The 18,094-nt window shown below is 39.9% G+C and overlaps 1 protein-coding gene across 1 annotated transcript in view; it reads right to left on the reverse strand.

Annotated features, from left to right (window-relative positions):
- The window catches only part of LOC116723359 (transient receptor potential cation channel subfamily M member 2-like), a 35,869-nt gene that overhangs the window by 12,310 nt on the left and 5,465 nt on the right, over nt 1-18,094 (reverse strand). Inside the window, exons 3-11 of the mRNA XM_032568192.1 lie at nt 15,864-15,931; nt 14,901-15,066; nt 7,602-7,782; nt 7,359-7,522; nt 7,105-7,276; nt 5,488-5,549; nt 5,202-5,408; nt 3,252-3,354; nt 2,391-2,509 (exon numbers count right to left, since the gene is read on the reverse strand). Coding sequence (XP_032424083.1) covers nt 2,391-2,509; nt 3,252-3,354; nt 5,202-5,408; nt 5,488-5,549; nt 7,105-7,276; nt 7,359-7,522; nt 7,602-7,782; nt 14,901-15,066; nt 15,864-15,931 — 1,242 coding nt within the window. The remainder of the gene's footprint in view (nt 1-2,390; nt 2,510-3,251; nt 3,355-5,201; nt 5,409-5,487; nt 5,550-7,104; nt 7,277-7,358; nt 7,523-7,601; nt 7,783-14,900; nt 15,067-15,863; nt 15,932-18,094) is intronic.

The following is an 18,094-nucleotide window of genomic DNA, read 5'->3' on the forward strand; positions in this document are numbered from 1 at the left end:
CAATGTTTGTGATTTTATTGATTTAAACCATCTAACAATGAAGGTTAATGATTGAAGTTTTTGGTTGTTCCCTCTATTCTTTTAGCGACATATGAAGACTTTTACTTTTGATTTATTATTTCAACATGTTGTTTTATTATTATTACATTCATTTATTATATAATCTTTTTCATTTTATAGAATAGGTCTCTTTTTCTTTTAGGCCATTGAAATCTGATTGAAATGAGATTTTTTGTTGTTTGTTTTATAATTATTTCTTTTCACTTTAGGAAAAATTATTTTGAGTTGTTTCAAGAACAAAAAAAGTGTGGGAGTAAAATAATTATTCACACTGTTATTTCTTTGATTAATCAGTTTTATTCTTTCATTTATCATATGTGTTTCTTGAAGTTGCTCTGCTGCTCAGACTTTCTGTTCAGAGCTGCATATGCATGTTTCGGTTGCAGGAAGTCGTTGACAGGAAGCACCAACCACAAGGCTGCAGTTTGCCACTAAACCAATCTAAGGTGTCAAAGCATTTCTCCTCAGTGACTTATTTTGAGACAGGCACCTGGCTGCTGACGAAGAAATAGTATTCACACCCCTGTGGCTTAAACTATTGAACTTAGAGTGCGAAATGAGAAGCATCTATTGGAACTTATTTGTGCTGACTACTCTGTACAAAGGTGATTTGTGATTAGTACAATGTCATGATGTCCCACCTAAAATGTCTGTTTGACCGAAACTTCACCTACTGCCTCTTTCTTCTAAGAGGGTGTTGATCTTTTAGCTTCCAGGAATTGTCTTGCTCCACCTATGGAACGATGTGAATAAAATCTGACATTCTGTGTAATGTAATCAGAGTTCCTCTGACAGTGTTACTGATCAGGGCTCTCTCCGTTTGCAAGCGAAATAAAGCTGTTCTTTGTTCTCTAACTTTAACTCTTGGTTTATCCGAAATTCCCAGATTCCACATTCTCAAACTTGGAGATATCTAAAAAGGCAACTTGGGAGGACATATGCAGTCTGGATTAACTCAAAGGAAATTATTTATTCTTAATAAATTAAATCAAAACATTCAACTTTTTGAAGTATTTTTGCATTATAATTATTTTTATTAAATTAAATAAAAAAATATTCATACTCCTGGTAGATTTGCTGCTAATTGATGTTTTAATTTAGCTAACATGTTTCTTGTAATTGATTCATATTTTGGAGAGGCTGCCCAGCCAGACCTCTGACATAAAATTTGATGGAGAAAATTAAAACAGCAGAGAATATAAACATAAGAATAATCATCTATACTTGTGCATGTAGCAAGAGTAACATATGACAGAAATTAGTCTTAGAGTTAAGATTATTGAGAGTAATTACAAGCCCTGTATTGCAGCGTATATAGTTTAAAAACATACTAAACATCGCTGTAGGCTAATACATTGGTGTAAACTGAAGACACCAAAGACTGACAAAAAAATTGGCTGTCAAAACAATTGAAATCTGTATTGCTTTGACTGTACTGTGAACCCCTTAGCTTATTCTTTTTGTTCAATATTAAATATCTGTATTGTTATTCATGAGGCATACAACTGTTTCTGTGAAGAAAACTAGTACTGCATGATAAAGCTGTACTGTTTTAAGAAACTCCATAGGCACTGTTCAACCAAAGGAGGTTAGCCCAGAGACGGTTTTAGGCAAAATAATGCGGAATTACATAAATGTACAAACAAAGTCAAACACACAGAAACAAAGATAGAACACTAAATGACCTATTCAGAGAGTTTATTAACAACAAAAAGTTGATTTAGGGGTTAATTATACTTTACACATTCATCTGGCACTTGGTGGCAGCCATAGAAGACATTGATTGGCCTGCTCTGATTACACAAAAGGAACATGAGGAAAGTGAAGGTTTAACTTTTCATCTTAGGTTAAGGAGGCAGATACACTTGTTTTGTTTATTAAATGGAGAAAATTACAAAAATATTGGGCACTGGTAGCTAATTAAGGCTTTTAAATCCAGAATGCTTTCTTGGACCATACACTATGGTAAAATTAGTAAATATAACTAAACAAGACAATTTCAGAAAGGCATCTTTTTGTTCAGACGAAATAGGGCAGGTGTTCTAGCACCACATAGTGTCTATCTATTCTATGCACATCACCTGTGTGCTGCTTGAACCTCACATTTTTCAACATTTTAAGTAAGATTTTATAATCTTATGGCATTGAAAGCCATATTGTTGTCAATCTGTTTGTTGTGACTCCATTTTGACCTTCCTTTTTTTATAAATGATTGACTTTGTTTGAAAGTATTTAGTTACTCTATGCTTTCATTGCAGTCGTTTTAAATAAGATTTCAAAGCAAATATAAAGCTTTTTTCAACCTAAGCAGTGCTCTGAATTAAACTCACCTTCCACATGCTTTCCTCAGTGAAAATCTCAGTCTCAGCTGAGTCGGCTCTGTTCCAGTCAATAGCCAGCTCTAGCTGCTTCTTCCAGGACTTATCTTGTGATCCACCAGTCTTCGAAGCTGACGGTAGAATATATACTGACAACTAAATGTCTTCAGGATATCTAGTGCACACACACTTAAAAACTTTTATTTAAGGCAAATAATTAGTATTACAAGCACAGTTTAAAAGCACAAAGTAGTGAAGTAGATCTGGCTGAGAAAAACAGAAATCATAGACAAAAGTTGATGGAGAAGGTAGTAGATGACCAGAAGTAACTCAGTAAGCTAGAATTTTACCCAATGATACAGAAAAAAACTCATGAATGGAAACTTGAGAGAAAATATTTCAGACAGATGAATCATTATAATACGAGCATTAATTATGTGTTCACTTGTGTGGACTCACACAGTTTTAGTGCACGAAACCTCTAAGAGGAAAAAAACATTAGGTCCAAAAAACATTATATCTATTTTGGGAACCAATCTGATGGAAAAATTGGGTCAGATGGTGTACAAAGTAATTAGACAATTAGAACACATTAACCAAGTCAATGGGGCCTCACAGACTGCTAGCAATTCCCTGCGACTGCTTCTCTGACTAACAAACATAGACATGGGGTCTACACAGGAATTTAAAGAGAATATCAAAGGGGTTAAGACAAATACTTTCCACACTTTTTAGATTTTTATTTGAAAATATAATTTAAGTGTTAATAACATTCCAACTACTTTGTGGTGGTCTAGGTAATAAAATAAAGCACACAGTGGTCTGTAGTTATAGCATGATATTTTAAATACTTTTGTAAGCCTCCACAATTACCTTTGAAAAGAGCATCAAGGATTGCCACATCCAAATTCCCCTGGCCATCTTTCCTTGCTCTGAATATTGTCAGTAATTCACGCTTCTTGATGATCTCCGGAATCTGGAAACAGAGAAGACAAATGTCTAGACCCACAGTGCTGTTGTAAAAGTTTTACTTCACGACCACAACATTTAAAGAAGAAATATGTTAAAATGTCACATGACATAATTCACTGCATCAGAAAATTTAGTACATCAGATTACAGTTTTTCTTATTGAATCAATGCTGTTTTGTGGTTGAATTCTAATGATTGAAATGCCAATGCCTAATTGGGTGTTTTTCAACCCTGGTACTCAAGACACACTGCCCTGCAAGTTTTAGGCATTCCCCTGCTTCAGCACACATGATTTCAATTGATGGCTAATTAATACACTTGCTGAATTGCAATCATCTGAATGCGGCATGTCGATGCAGGGGAATATCTAAAACATGTACCTCAGTGTGTCTTGAGTACCAGGGTTCGGAAACACTGGTAATCAATGTTTGTCAATGTTTATATCCTGTTTGTCACACCCCTCCCCCTCTTCATCCCTGCTCCTCTTTGTGCTCTGGGTACTTGGGTTTAATAAAACGTCTCCGCTACATGTAAATTGGTCTGGACTCCTTATGTTTTGCGTCCTGTGTGGACAGTAATAGCATGTTCTTAATAATTTAACTGTGAGTGTACAAGGGGAACTACACAGTTTCTGTGTTTGTTCTCACATCTATAACCAGTGCATTACTTAATATTTCAATGTGTTTCAAAACTTCTCAAATGTTTTTTACCAGCGTCTTTCAGCTCCTGCTAGGCAGTTTAACCCAAAGCTGACTGACGATGACTGCAGCAAAACTATCAAGAAGTGGCTTTGTTATGTACCAGAACAGAAGGGAGGCATCAAGGAACCAAAGTGACATCAACCAGAGTCAAGCTTGGGTTACCCTAACTCATATTGTTTCCCTGGTTCATACAGTACAAGGCTTAACCTCATGGACATTGTTCTTCCATGGACAGTAGACTTGTTCTGACAGTACAAAAGGAGTCAAATATGTTTACAGATCTATGCCTGCGACACGGGTATGGAGCGTTTTTAATTTGTTTTAGATTGAATTGATTAAAGTGTTTATTATAACCATTTGGTAATTTAAGCATTTTGTTTTTACAGATCTATCACTGCTCCCTGCTGTCTTTTAGAGTTGTTTTTCTTTTTCTTTTTGTTAGGCCACCTAGCTTTTAGATTGATTGTTTCTCCTTAGTATGAGGGCAGAGTAACTATTTTTTACTTTTTGTGTGCTTGTATGTCATGTCTTGTTTTGGGGTCACTTCCAAGAATATAAGCATTCCATGTCATTGTTAATCTTGAATATCTGAGACCCAATTCTGTTTGGAGTGTGATCCTGGGGTTAGATTGCATGCAATTATTCTGCAGTGAATCGAGTGCATCATAAGTTTGCAGTGATCGATGGTAGTGTTTTACACTGGGCTGTCCACCTGAAGTCATGTTTGAAATTGGGTCGAATGTTATCCGATTGACAATGAAATGGATGAAGTTAATGGGAAACCCTCTTATTTGCAGAATGATAACTATTGTAACTAACAATAACTAGGAACATAAATAAACATAACTACAAACACTGAGAAGAATTGCACTAACGTAAAACAGAAACAAGACTGGTCTAAATAAAAGAGGGACCAAGAAACACAGAAATAAACAAAGTCCAACTAAACAACCCCAGATCCTAACCAACAGTCTTGTGAAGAACCTTGACAAGTAATTCTTTGCTGGATTGCCCAAATGCATGAAGGTGTCATGTTCCTCGAATCCCCCTCCTTCTATGGCCAACCTGGGCAGCTGCCATTATGACCCATATCAAAAACACCATAGTGTACCACCACATATCATGGACTGGAACATCATTACTTCTCTAACCTTTCTTGTGTACTCTTTTTTCTGGGACTGGAAAGCTGAAGTTTTGTACTCTTGACCAAAACACTTTTCCAACTGGTTTTCAATGAGCTTGTCAATCTTGACTGTACTGTTCTGCTGTCCAGACACATGAGCAATGACATCTGCTAACCTCCCAGAGCCCTGAAGGATCACACATGGTGTGCCCTTGTTGATGGCATTGTAGATGGTCTGAGAAGAGACACAAACAAGAGGTCAGATTACCAGAATCTAATAGATGGATAGACGACTCAGGAAACTGTTGACTTACATTGAGTGCGCTAAGTCCTCCGTTCAATACCACACAAACCACTGAGATCTTGATGTTATTTTCTGAATGGTACATGATTAAAACAATTATTTACAGTTATTCATAATTAGAGTTCAAAGTCTGCAGAAGCATGGCCATCTGCATGCTCCCAGTGAAACAGAGAACCCTATTGTAATGTAATTGTACATATTTTATTATTATTATTATTGTCTGCTAAAAAAAATGGCTGGCCAGAAGAACCAAGAAATGCTGAAAGAAATCTCATATAACAGTTAGGTAGAAAACCCACAACACTACCCAGGTATACAGTACAGACCAAAAGTTTGAACACAACTGTGTGTCCAAACTTTTGGTCTGTACTCAGTTCAGACCAAAAGTTTGGACACACCTTCTCATTGAATTCAATGAATATATATTCTGGTACATAACAAAGCCACTTCTTGATAGTTTTGCTGCAGTCATCGTCAGTCAGCACTGGGTTAAACTGCCTAGCATGAGCTGAAAGACGCTGGTAAAAAACATTTGAGAAGTTTTGAAACACATTGAAATATTAAGTAATGCACTGGTTATAGATCTGAGAACAAACACAGAAACTGTGTAGTTCCCCTTGTACACTCACAATTAAATTAATAAGAACATGCTATTACTGTCCACACAGGACGCAAAACATAAGGGTGTCATATCCTCTGTTATATAGGGTATCATATTGCAAAGGACTTTCAGATCCTAATAAAGAATGATACGTTGTCACTGTGTATTGAGTTTTATTGAGTCTTGACGATAGTTGACCCTATGGGGTAAAAGTTCACATCTACATGACAGTTTGACAGATTTACATTAAATATGGCACAGATGTTCAAGACCACACCCAGAGTCCATATCTTGAAAATGATTATGAGATCATATTATCTCACATTTAACCTTTGAATTCTCTGAATTCCAAAGTTAATATTGAGGATATCACATCATATATATAATTTCATTCCATAAAAATTTAGAAAAGTATGATAAACTGGACCACTTGGTGGCATTGGTATAACTAGAAATGTATTTTAATGATTTTCTCCACAACTACTAGATGTAGACGCAATTTCTCTTTTCCAATGTATTCTTTAAACCATTCTTTATTATGTGTTTTGAAAAAAATAGTTATCTTAATAAGTAGAAAACATGTAAAACTTATTTTAAACAACTCCTCCCAAAGCTAAAAGCCAATTGAAGCGTAAATTTACATGATTGGACTGGACGAATGGCTAACCAAACAATGTGGACAGATTTTCATAGAGAATGTTCGGTTTTTAAATTGTGAGCAAACAAGTTTTTTTTTATGTTTTGTTTTGCTTGCATATACTGTATATACTGTATATAAAAAAAACTATTTGAGCGTAACTTCAGAACAGTTTAGGATTTGTATTAATAGTATTTATGACAAACGTGCCGAAGGTCAAATAAAGTGTTTGTATTGCATTTCCAGCATGATCCAACATAAGGTGGCACTATAAATAGGTAAAATTTATAATGAAACTTGGTGGGTTACTTCAAGATACATCCTGAAACTAAACTTTTACCTACTTTTGAACTTTTTACTTTAATAACAAAGAGTCATCTCCTTTTAACCTTTGTTTTGTAGAGAGATGTGTTTCTCTAGTTCTGCACGCAGCGGGATCTCCACACCATAGAGTCCATTGGTTCCGTCATCAACCAGCAGGAAGTGGGTATGATTGTTATCAAGAGAGGTCAGATCATCCTGATTTTGTGTGTCAATCTCATAATGAGCTGGGAAGCAACCCTGCAGCCAAACACAATGCAAAGTATGAAGGAAACATACAAATCTATTCACAGGCATGATGTAAAACGTGTGTTCAACTTACTTCTTCATTTACCAATTTATCCCTGTTGTGAATTGCTCCCCATGGTGCTACTCCAATAGCCACTATTTTCTGCTGCATTGAGTTTTTCAGGGCACAGTCCCTCAAAGCCTGCCCCACATGTCTCATCACACCCACGTTGGTACCGCCAGTAATGAACCATGCACCTACAGAAGATGAAGTATCACTGCATGTGTTTCTGGTTGACATTCATCACACCTATTTCTATTTTTCTGTCTGTTTCACCTGTAGTCTCAGCAATTTTGATAATTCCTCTGTAGAAAACCTTCTTCAGGTGGGACTTCAAGTAGAAGTTATTGGCCCCTCCAGTCACTGAGATGAGCAGATTGGGAGGTGAAAGTTCCCACTTTTTAGTGAGTAACTGGTAGAGCACTTTAGCTTCAGTGTCTGCAGACACTCGTACATACTGGCAATGAGCAAAGAAGACGTGGCATAAGAATGTGCAGGTACATATGTATATGCATTGCCTTATAAAAGTATTTATACCTAGTGAGGTTTTGCAAAAAAATAAAATCCATGCTACATCCACAATTTGCTGTGTATTTTAATGGGATTTTATGAGAAGTACCACAAAGTGGACTATTAATTGTGAAGTGGTGAAAAGAAATATTTTCTATAAATTTCTTAAAGAAATAAAAATCAGAATGTGCATTTACATAAATGCATCTAGAAAGTATTCCTTTTTTCATATTTCCAAATTTTGCTATTTTACATCTTTATTACAAATTGCTTTAAATTAATATCTTTCCTTATTATTCTTGTCATGAAGTGCGGGTGTGAGGTGGTGAGGCAGAGGCAGCGGACCCAGGTATGATGAATTTAATAAAGAAGCATAGTCCAAACAACGAGCAGCAGGCACATCGAACACACTGACCACGAATAGACTGAACATTGACGACGACAACTAGACTCGACATTGACGAGGACCCGACGAGGAACAAAGAACACAGGTGGAGTTAAATACATGGGAGGGTAATCACAGAGACGAGACACACCTGGGAACAATCAAGGGGAGGACAGGACAACGAAGAGACTTAAGGACACAGAAAACTCTAAATAAACACAGAAAAGCACAGACCATGACAGTACCCCCCCCTCAAGGGCGGCTACCAGACGCCCAAGAAAAAAACCCCAAAAAACCCAACAAGGGTGGGTGGAGGGGCGCTGGACGGCAGGCCAGAGTCCAAACTAACAAAAAACAACCCACCATCGTGGGCGGAAAAACAAGAAGGGCCAAGAGTCCATAAACAACAACAAAAAACTACCCACAGGGTGGGCGGAGGCAAAGGAGGCGGGAACCACTGAGGTGGTCTGGCGGTCGTCCGCGGTGGCGGGAACCACGGAGGTGGTCCGGCGGCCGTCCGCGGCGCTGGAGGCGGGAACCACGGAGGTGGTCTGGCGGTCGTCCGCGGCGGCGGGAACCACGGAGGTGGTCCGGCGGTCGACCGCGGCGCTGGAGGCGGGAACCGCAGAGGCGGTCCGGCGGCCGTCCGCGGCGCTGGAGGCGGGAACCCCAGAAGCGGGAACCACGGAGGCGGTCCGGCGGCCGTCCGCGGCGCTGGAGGCGGGAACCCCGGAGGCGGGAACCACGGAGGCGGTCCGGCGGCCGTCCGCGGCGCTGGAGGCGGGAACCCCGGAGGCGGGACCCCAGGAGGCGGTCCAGCGGCCGTCCGCGGCCCAGGAGGTGGCGATGATGAGCCCCCCGAGGCAGAGTCTCTGGTGGAGCACAGAGAGTCGGGATCTCGGGTGGAACACTGGGGGTCTGAGTCTCGGGTGGAACACTGGGGGTCTGAGTCTCGGTCTCGGGTGGAACACTGGGGGTCTCGGTCTCGGGTGGAACGCAGGGAGTCTCGGTCTCGGGTGGAACGCTGGAGGTCAGGGTCTCAGGAGGAACGCTGGAGGTCAGGGTCTCAGGAGGAACGCTGGAGGTCAGGGTCTCAGGAGGAACGCTGGAGGTCAGGGTCTCAGGAGGAACGCAGGAGGTCAGGGTCTCAGGAGGAACGCAGGAGGTCAGGGTCTCAGGAGGAACGCAGGAGGTCAGGGTCTCAGGAGGAACACTGGGAGTCTGAGTCGGAACGCAGGGAGTCTCGGAAGGAACGCTGGGGGTCTGGGTCTCGGAAGGAACACTGGGAGTCTCGGAAGGAACACTGGGAGTCTCGGAAGGTGCGCCGGCTGGAACGCCGGCGGATTCGGCCTCGGGTGCGCCGGCTGGAACGCCGGCTGATTCGGCCTTGGGTGCGCCGGCTGGAACGCCGGCTGATTCGGCCTCGGGTGCGCCGGCTGGAGGTGAGCCGGAGCGGAGCCTCGGGGCCGGCTGCGGGGGCGAGCCGGAGCGGAGCCTGGGAACCGGCTGCGGGGGCGAGCCGCAGCGAAGCCTTGGAACCGGCTGCGGGGGCGAGCCGCAGGGAAGCCTTGGAAACGGCTGCGGGGGCGAGCCGCAGCGAAGCCTTGGAAACGGCTGCGGGGGCGAGCCGCAGCGAAGCCTTGGAAACGGCTGCGGGGGCGAGCTGCAGCGGAGCCTGGGAACCGGCTGCGGGGGCGAGCCGGAGCGGAGCCTGGGAACCGGCAGCGGAGGTGACAGCTCCGGAAGGCGACGAGGTGCCGGGTCCACCGGCGGCTCACGTCGCTGTCTCCGGGCTGACAGCGGAGGTGACGGATCCGGAAGGCGACGAGGGGCCGGGTCTGCCGGCGGCTCACGTCGCCGTCTCCGGGCTGACAGCGGAGGTGACGGATCCGGAAGGCGACGAGGGGCCGGGTCCACCGGCGGCTCACGTCGCTGTCTCCGGGCTGACCGTGGAGGTGGCGGCTCCGGAAAGCGACGAGGGGCCGGGTCTGCCGGCGGCTCACGTCGCTGTCTCCGGGCAGACAGCGGAGGTGGCGGCTCCGGAAAGCGACGAGGGGCCGGCTCCACCGGCGGCTCAGGTCGCTGGCTTCCCGGACGGAGGTATCGACGGGGGCCGTATCCGGGGGGTGCCAACACCAGTCTTGTCCCCCGGAAAAGCTCCCGCTGCAGGTCGGCGAGGGCTTCCGCTAGCTCCCTCTCCTCCCTGCCGGATCTCCGCCTCCTTCCGCTCTGCTCTTTTGGGGGGAACCTCCTGAATGCAGCTGGGTCCATCATGAGCAGCCTCACCGTTCGGTCTGGTCGGGTCCTTCTGTCATGAAGTGCGGGTGTGAGGTGGTGAGGCAGAGGCAGCGGACCCAGGTATGATGAATGATGAATTTAATAAAGAAGCATAGTCCAAACAACGAGCAGCAGGCACATCGAACACACTGACCACGAATAGACTGAACATTGACGACGACAACTAGACTCGACATTGACGAGGACCCGACGAGGAACAAAGAACACAGGTGGAGTTAAATACATGGGAGGGTAATCACAGAGACGAGACACACCTGGGAACAATCAAGGGGAGGACAGGACAACAAAGAGACTTAAGGACACAGAAAACTCTAAATAAACACAGAAAAGCACAGACCATGACAATTCTATGCATAAATACCCCATTATGACAATGTGGAAAAAGTTTTTGTATTTATTTATTTATTTATTTGCAAGTTTATTGAAAATAGAGTCAAGCATTCACAGCCTTTCCAATGAACATCAAAATTTAACTGCTTCGACTGACCAGTTTAAACGTGGTCCATCTGCTGTAAATTCAGTTGTTTGGACTTGTTTTGGAAAGGAGCACAAGCATTAATCATCCTGTGGAGCTGCTTTTATTTGCGAGCAATAAAGCTGGTCAGCGCCTATAACAAGATGGAAGGATGGATGATATAATTTTATTTGGCAGTGAAAAAAAATAAATGGAAGCGTATATGAATGCACATTACACTTACACTTAAACTGTGGTGGAGAGGAGGACACTGAAGAAGGTTCTGTCTATTATGGACAATAAACAGCACCCTCTCCACCACATAGTGGACAGACAGCGGAGCACCTTCTCACATAGACTGCTCCAGCTCCGCTGTCGTAGGGACAGATACAGGAAATCTTTCCTGCCACATGCCATCTCACTGTACAATAAAAGCTAAATCATTGTTCTGCACTAATCAGTCCAATTTTGCACAACTGCACTGTGGCACACTTGCTGTACATATATTTAAATATACATATCTGCATTTTTTGAATCTTTGCAAGGACTGCTCTTAAGTTGCTTTTTATATTAACAGCATTTTATATTTTTACAATTTATAGCATTTTATATTTTATTTTTTATTTTATCTACAACTACTACTCAGTGGTAGTTGTTATTGTGTCTTGTCTCTATGCTGTAACTGCGAAGTAATTTCCCTGCTGAGATGAATAAAGTACTTCTGTTCTATTCTATTCTATTCTATTCTATTCTATTCTATTCTATTCTATATGCTAGTAAAAACTGCAAAAACCACATAGCTTATCTTTTTTTCTTTGACTTCACAATGTTTATGATGGTTTATCACATAAAATCTAACTTAACATACATAATTGCTTGTGTTTATAGCATGACAAAACCTAGACATGTTCAAGAGGGTAAATATTTAGCACTGTTCACACACAAATCCTAAGCAGTGTTGTATAAAGTACTGAAATCTCAGAGTCAAGTAAAAGTACAAGTACCTCTCCAAAATATGACTTTGGTAAAAGTCGAAGTCACTGACTGAAATGTTACTTGAGTAAAAGTCTTAAAGTATTTGAAACTTCTTGTACTTAAGTATGGAAATTACTGTAAAAATGGATGTACTCAAGTAATGTAATGAAAAGTACAAGTAAAAAGTAAAACAAAGCAAATGCAGTTTGAATGACATTTTTTATATTTTGGTAAACTTGTCAAATACACTTAAAATAATGTACCCAACCAAGTGCAGGCAAAATGAAACCTGCTAATAGATATACCTGCAGGCATCATTTAGTTAAGAAAATTAGGTGCTTTACCTATAGCACAAGGTTAACTTAACCTGCTTTACAACTGAACCAGCTTCTTAGTATACCCTCCAGGACAGAAAATACAAAGTTTTTGTAAGCCTTAAGTTTTCCCTTCAAGTAAGGTCAGTGCTGAAAATGAGAAAAATAAATAGTACAGAAAATGCGGCCAACATGAAGAAAAAGAGCTGTTACGATTACTCTACTTCACAAATCAGTGAATCAGTCAATGCTACAGTCAGTAGGTGGTGCACACAACTGGTCATTATGCAAAAGAAAAAAAGAATTGGGAGGGAAATGCAGCTTATTGGCATCTGTAAACCTGGTTTTGAACTTGCATGCCTTTCCTATATTCGTTAAATTTAGTCTAAATTGCTATCGCTATGGCTTCTGTCCCCCCTTGAACAGAGGAGTCTAGGTAGCCTGCTACAGTCAACATTAGGCCTAAGCTAAATACACCACGTGTGGAACTGAAACAATGCCAAACAAAGTTCATTTATGGTCAAGATTTCACAATACAGTAGTGCCTAGTGACCAAGCTATAGTTACTGAAACAGGAGGATTATAACCATTTCATAAGAAGTTACCTCGATGTGTTTCTTCAAGTTGGACGGGGAGTTTTTGTAAGATAGAATTTCCATGTGACTGCTACTGATTGCGAGACTTGCTTTGTGTTTAATGGGAGAAGCGAAACAGGTGTATCCTAATTAAAAGTAAAGAAATCAAGAAATGGTAAAAAATGTGGAATGAAGATAAGAAAGGAAGAAGATTATATGAAGTACAAAAGTCAGTTTGAATTCGAAGCAATGAACGAAACAGAAGAGAAGAAATCATAATTAGTAGATTAAGAGTAGGTCATACCTACTTAAATGACATGCTTTATAAAATAGGGAGGAAAAATAATGATAAATGTGAGAGATGTGGAGAGAAAGAAAATGTAGAACACATATTGATGAACTGTAAGTCAAATGAACTCGAAAGGGAAGAATTAAAGAGAATAGTTAGAAATATGGGGCATGAATGGAATCTTAAAGGTATATTAGGAAATGAAGGAAACATAACAGATATTCACAAATTAAGGAAAGCATTGTTTATTTATCTTAAGAATACAAAATTAAAAAGTAGAATTTAATAGATATGAAGTAATGCTTCTACACACTCATGTACAGTAGGTGGCGGTATGCACCTTAAAGTTGCTTGTGATCCGCCATAATAGAAAAGAAGAAGAAGAAGAAGTATCCTATTGGTGGTGATGAACAAGCCCAGGCAAGCAGGCTACGGACTTTGTTCGGTAGCCTACTTGCTACTTGCTAATCAGTAGGTGGGATCAAAACACTTGCGTTTCTCTCTCTCGCTTTTTTGTAACGAGTAACTAAACCACACATTGAAAATGTATCGGAGTAAAAGTACGCAATTAAGTTCGGAAATATAGTGAAGTAAAAGTGAAAGTCATCAAAAATTTTCATACTCCAGGAAAGTATGAAGTACTCCAAAATATACTTAAGTAAAGTAGTGAAGTATTTTTACTTCGTTACTATACAACACTGATCCTAAGTGCTTTGCACAAAATCAGATGATAAACTTTGAAATAAAAAAGTGCTCCAGAAAACATTGGATAAAAAGAACCAAAGCTTCAAATGCAAGCTAATCAGAACTCTCACACTTTAATTCCTCATCAGTGATCAGATAGTTTAATGAGACTCTTTGACCAAAAGCGTCATGTTTTCAGTTGGAATTTTAAAAGCACAGGTTGTTCCTGTACAAATGAGGATTTCAGGGGGTTTATTAAAGAGCTGAGGAGCATTGACACTAAATGGTGACCTGAGGGGTCCACATGGCTTGTATCTGAAAAATAACTCAAACGATATCGTGCTTTATGGTTCAACAGCTAGATAAAGTCTATCATTTCACAAACATGGAGTCATTGCAGTGATTTAAGTACTGGTGTAATATTAATTTTCCTAATTTTGGTCATGACAAAACCAGCAGCATTTTAGATATGTTGCAGCAGCCTGATTATTTTTTTTAGAAAGTCCAGTAAAAATACTAGAACAGTAATCTAACCACTGAAAATACAGGCATGCTCCAGTTTTTTATAGCCTGTTTTCAGAAAAAATCTTTAAGTTTTGTAATGTTTTAAAGTTGATTCAATAATAGACTTTAGGAGGTTGTTCAAATTTACATCTGTGTCCAAAGGATATGCTGAAATCTTTAGCCTCATTCAGTTTTAAATGCTGATGCTTATTCTTGCATTTATTCGAAGAAAAATTGTGGCTTCTTTGTTTACATGAAGTTGTATGAAATTCTGAACCATTTATTCATTTATACACATGGACTTAGTGACTAGTGGACAATGGAGGTATAATACAAATGTTAAATAATAGAGGGCCAAGAATAGAATAGATTTTTCTTGAAAGTAATGACCAAATGACACAAAATAGTCCCTGTCTGCCAAACAAGATCTGCACCAGTTTAGCATAGTACCAGATAATCCCAACCATTTTCTAGCCTCAGTATGCTGTGAGCAATGGTAAAATGGCATAGGCAAATATTGAGAGGTGTTATCACTAATGCAACATATTGACATAATAATATTACTTTTTAGCTGAGATAGAATTTACCTTGCTTGTCTGTGGGCACGAACCATCACATTTCTTGAATTTATCAATAAAATGGATTTGTCCAAAAGCATCTGTTGGGTCCTTGTGGATCGTGATTGAGTTCCCTTGCTTGATGACTTCAGCATGGTCAGTCCTCAAGTTTCCACAATAACATACTTCCTCTTTACTGTAGAAAACACAAATTGCACTATTTCATATATTTATGTTGGAGGAAACAAATGGACATGTATTTTATCATTGTGCTGTGTCCTGGTATCCTTTACTACCCTCATTGGTCTTTACATTTCAACCTGCTGGGGAAGTAAGTTGCAAAAACAACCTAAACTGATCAAATTTTTCATGCATCAAACCACTTTTTTCACCCCTACATGTCTGAGCAGGTGCATTAAGATTGCTATCATATGGTTCTGTATCTTTCCTCTATCCCTTTTATCTGCTTGCATGCACACACATACACACATGCGCATGTTAAGTTAAGGAAATGACTTCACAGAGGAATGCCCTCTTTAGCGCATAGCTGTGTTAGGTGCCAGAAGGAGTTGAAACATATTGTTCTGGGCCACTCTGTGTTTGTCTCTAAATGACGCTAGCACAGAAACTTTAAACTATTTATCTGTTGTATCTATACATTCTTATTACTTATTTGATTTTAATAAATTGGACTGATGGTTTTGACTCTGTTCTTTGGTTATAATAGTTTGGTTGTAAAACAGTTGTAAAATTAAAAGATTGCCAGAACTGAAGATTGCTGGAATTCATCAGATATTTTAAACAAAACACAATGTTTTAATTGTTTCTTTGACAATATAAGCAAAACAGTTCTGCAAATGGCTGTTCCTATTTCATAGCACTTTAACTGGAAACACAGAAGAGACGCAAAATTAAATTTAACTGCACAGTAGTTTCCTCTCTGAAACATGTAGAAGCTACAAACACAGTGTAAAAAGGGGTGAATCATCCTACCTGGGATCACTAAGAAAAGCATGGCATTGCTGTTTTGAGATGTTCTTCTTGATCCACAGGTGAAGTGACTGGAAAGAAGAGAAAATGGACAGATGTTTATTAGGTACTTACTGTAATTTGCGAGTGAACTCTTGCTCTCTGCACAGTACAGACTGGGGATATGTGGTTAATGCAATTACTGACATGGGGAGGGAACATAGCATCAACATTCTTCCTAAATAAAGAGAATATATCATGCTTTAAACCCTTCCTTTTCACATGTAAATCATTCACTTATGATCTATATAATACTTTGATTGAATTCCCTGTCATTGTACCTTAACACACTTTTCGCTGAACCCTGTTCTGAGGTGTGTTTTCGAGCAACTTTTTGGTTTGTGGAATAAAATAATTATTTATTATTATAGTTTACTTTTATTAGAAGTTTATTTAATATTAATCTTACAATGTTTAATCAGTTTATTATGTCTCACTCAGGCTTACAGAGTCATTGTTTCTCTTTTTAGCCTTCACAGTTTGCCTCAGTGTGTCAGAAGCTTAGCAACAGGCGATAAGTAAATAGTTGTCATACCTTGCAGAGGGACAAGACCAGACCGACGGCGGAGCGATTATTATTAGGCACAGAATATTCTGTCTGAAACCCATTTTTAACTGAAGGTTGCATTTTTCTCTGTGTGTGTATTAATCTGATAAGCTCCTTGGGAATGTTGGTGATGACACTCTGTCTGTGGGAGAAGGACAGTATACAGTATATATAGAGAGGTGATTCCTTTGTCTAGTTAGATCTCTTCTAAACTCTCCATCTGTGCAGATGTGAAATAAAGCTGTGTTTTGTTCTTTCTCTTTAACAAGGTTTGGACTTTGTTAAATTTCCTCGCTCCACAGGTTTTTTAAATGAATGAATGAAATGTTTCACGACCTGCCCCCTGATAGGGTGCACAGTATTCCACTCCACCCCGTTCAGTAATTTATGTAGTTTCATACCAGCAATACAATTATCTACCAGAAGAGAAACTTTTCATTTGTAAGTTTATTAAAGACAACAACAACGGAAGAGTTGTCCATCCATACATTTTGGAGCTACAGTCTGACCCAGAACAGGAGAATGAAGAAGACAAATTTGCAGAATCCTGCATTCAAATTAATGCATTATGGTGTTATGACTGTACAGTATTTACATCCTCACCATCCAGACCAACTACCTACAATATGGAGTGTAGTTTTACCATGATGTCCATGTGTTGTACTCTTCTGTTTTGTCAACTTTATTTACCCTAACCTGCAAGTATTCTTTGGGGAATTGTTCTCTCTGGAGCAGCCAAGCATGAATGCACAGATAACCAGTCACACAGCTTCTTTTACTACTACTAATTGTGCTATTTTCACTACTAACAGTGACAGTACGCAGTTCAGATTCTGTAAATTTTTGCACCTGAACTAAAATAACCAGGCATAGTGTTTTAGACAATAAAATTGATTAGACAAATAAAATACATAAATTAAATGAATAAAATGCTCAGTTTTATCCATAAAATGGCAATCTAAATTAAATACCAAACCAGACCAGGGTGCAACACATGCATATCCGATACCTACTGAATGTATTTGGGACATGTGCTTCCAAAGACAAAAATTGCAACAACAAAGCCCAATAATTACACTGTACTGCAAAATATGCAGTACAGTTATATCCTCAAGGAGGAAGGTAGAAGCCAGCACACAGCGCTAACAGAAACAGAAGGCTCAATGTCACTATCAAACTAATGGCCAGGACATCATTATCAAAACACAAACTTAATGCCTAATATGTTTTGCTGTCATTTTACTGTTATTAGCATCTTGCTGTGGGCCACAATAATTTCCATAGTGAAACAATTGATGCTTCAATCAAAAGCGATTTGGAAAATCCCTCTGTATGTTATCAGAGGTTGCTGAACCACTCATCCATAAGTGTTCTGAGTAAATGCACTTTCCCCACTGATCTGGGTACATTCCTTAGAAAAATAAAATTTAACCAGACACTTCGAAGAGGCTCTTATATTGGCTGACTATGTTAGAAATCTTGTGCATTAATACAAGCTAGAACTGAACATTTTGACTACTTGCAACTTCAGCAAAACTGAACTTAGACAACAAAATCGCTCTGTTTTCTCATAGGTTTGTGCATATGCATTCCTCTAGATAAAATACTGAGCAACCAATTTGTACATTTTATATTTATATTTGGTTTC

The sequence above is a fragment of the Xiphophorus hellerii genome, chromosome 7 (genome assembly GCF_003331165.1).
Source record: "Xiphophorus hellerii strain 12219 chromosome 7, Xiphophorus_hellerii-4.1, whole genome shotgun sequence".
Taxonomy (NCBI): domain Eukaryota; kingdom Metazoa; phylum Chordata; class Actinopteri; order Cyprinodontiformes; family Poeciliidae; genus Xiphophorus; species Xiphophorus hellerii.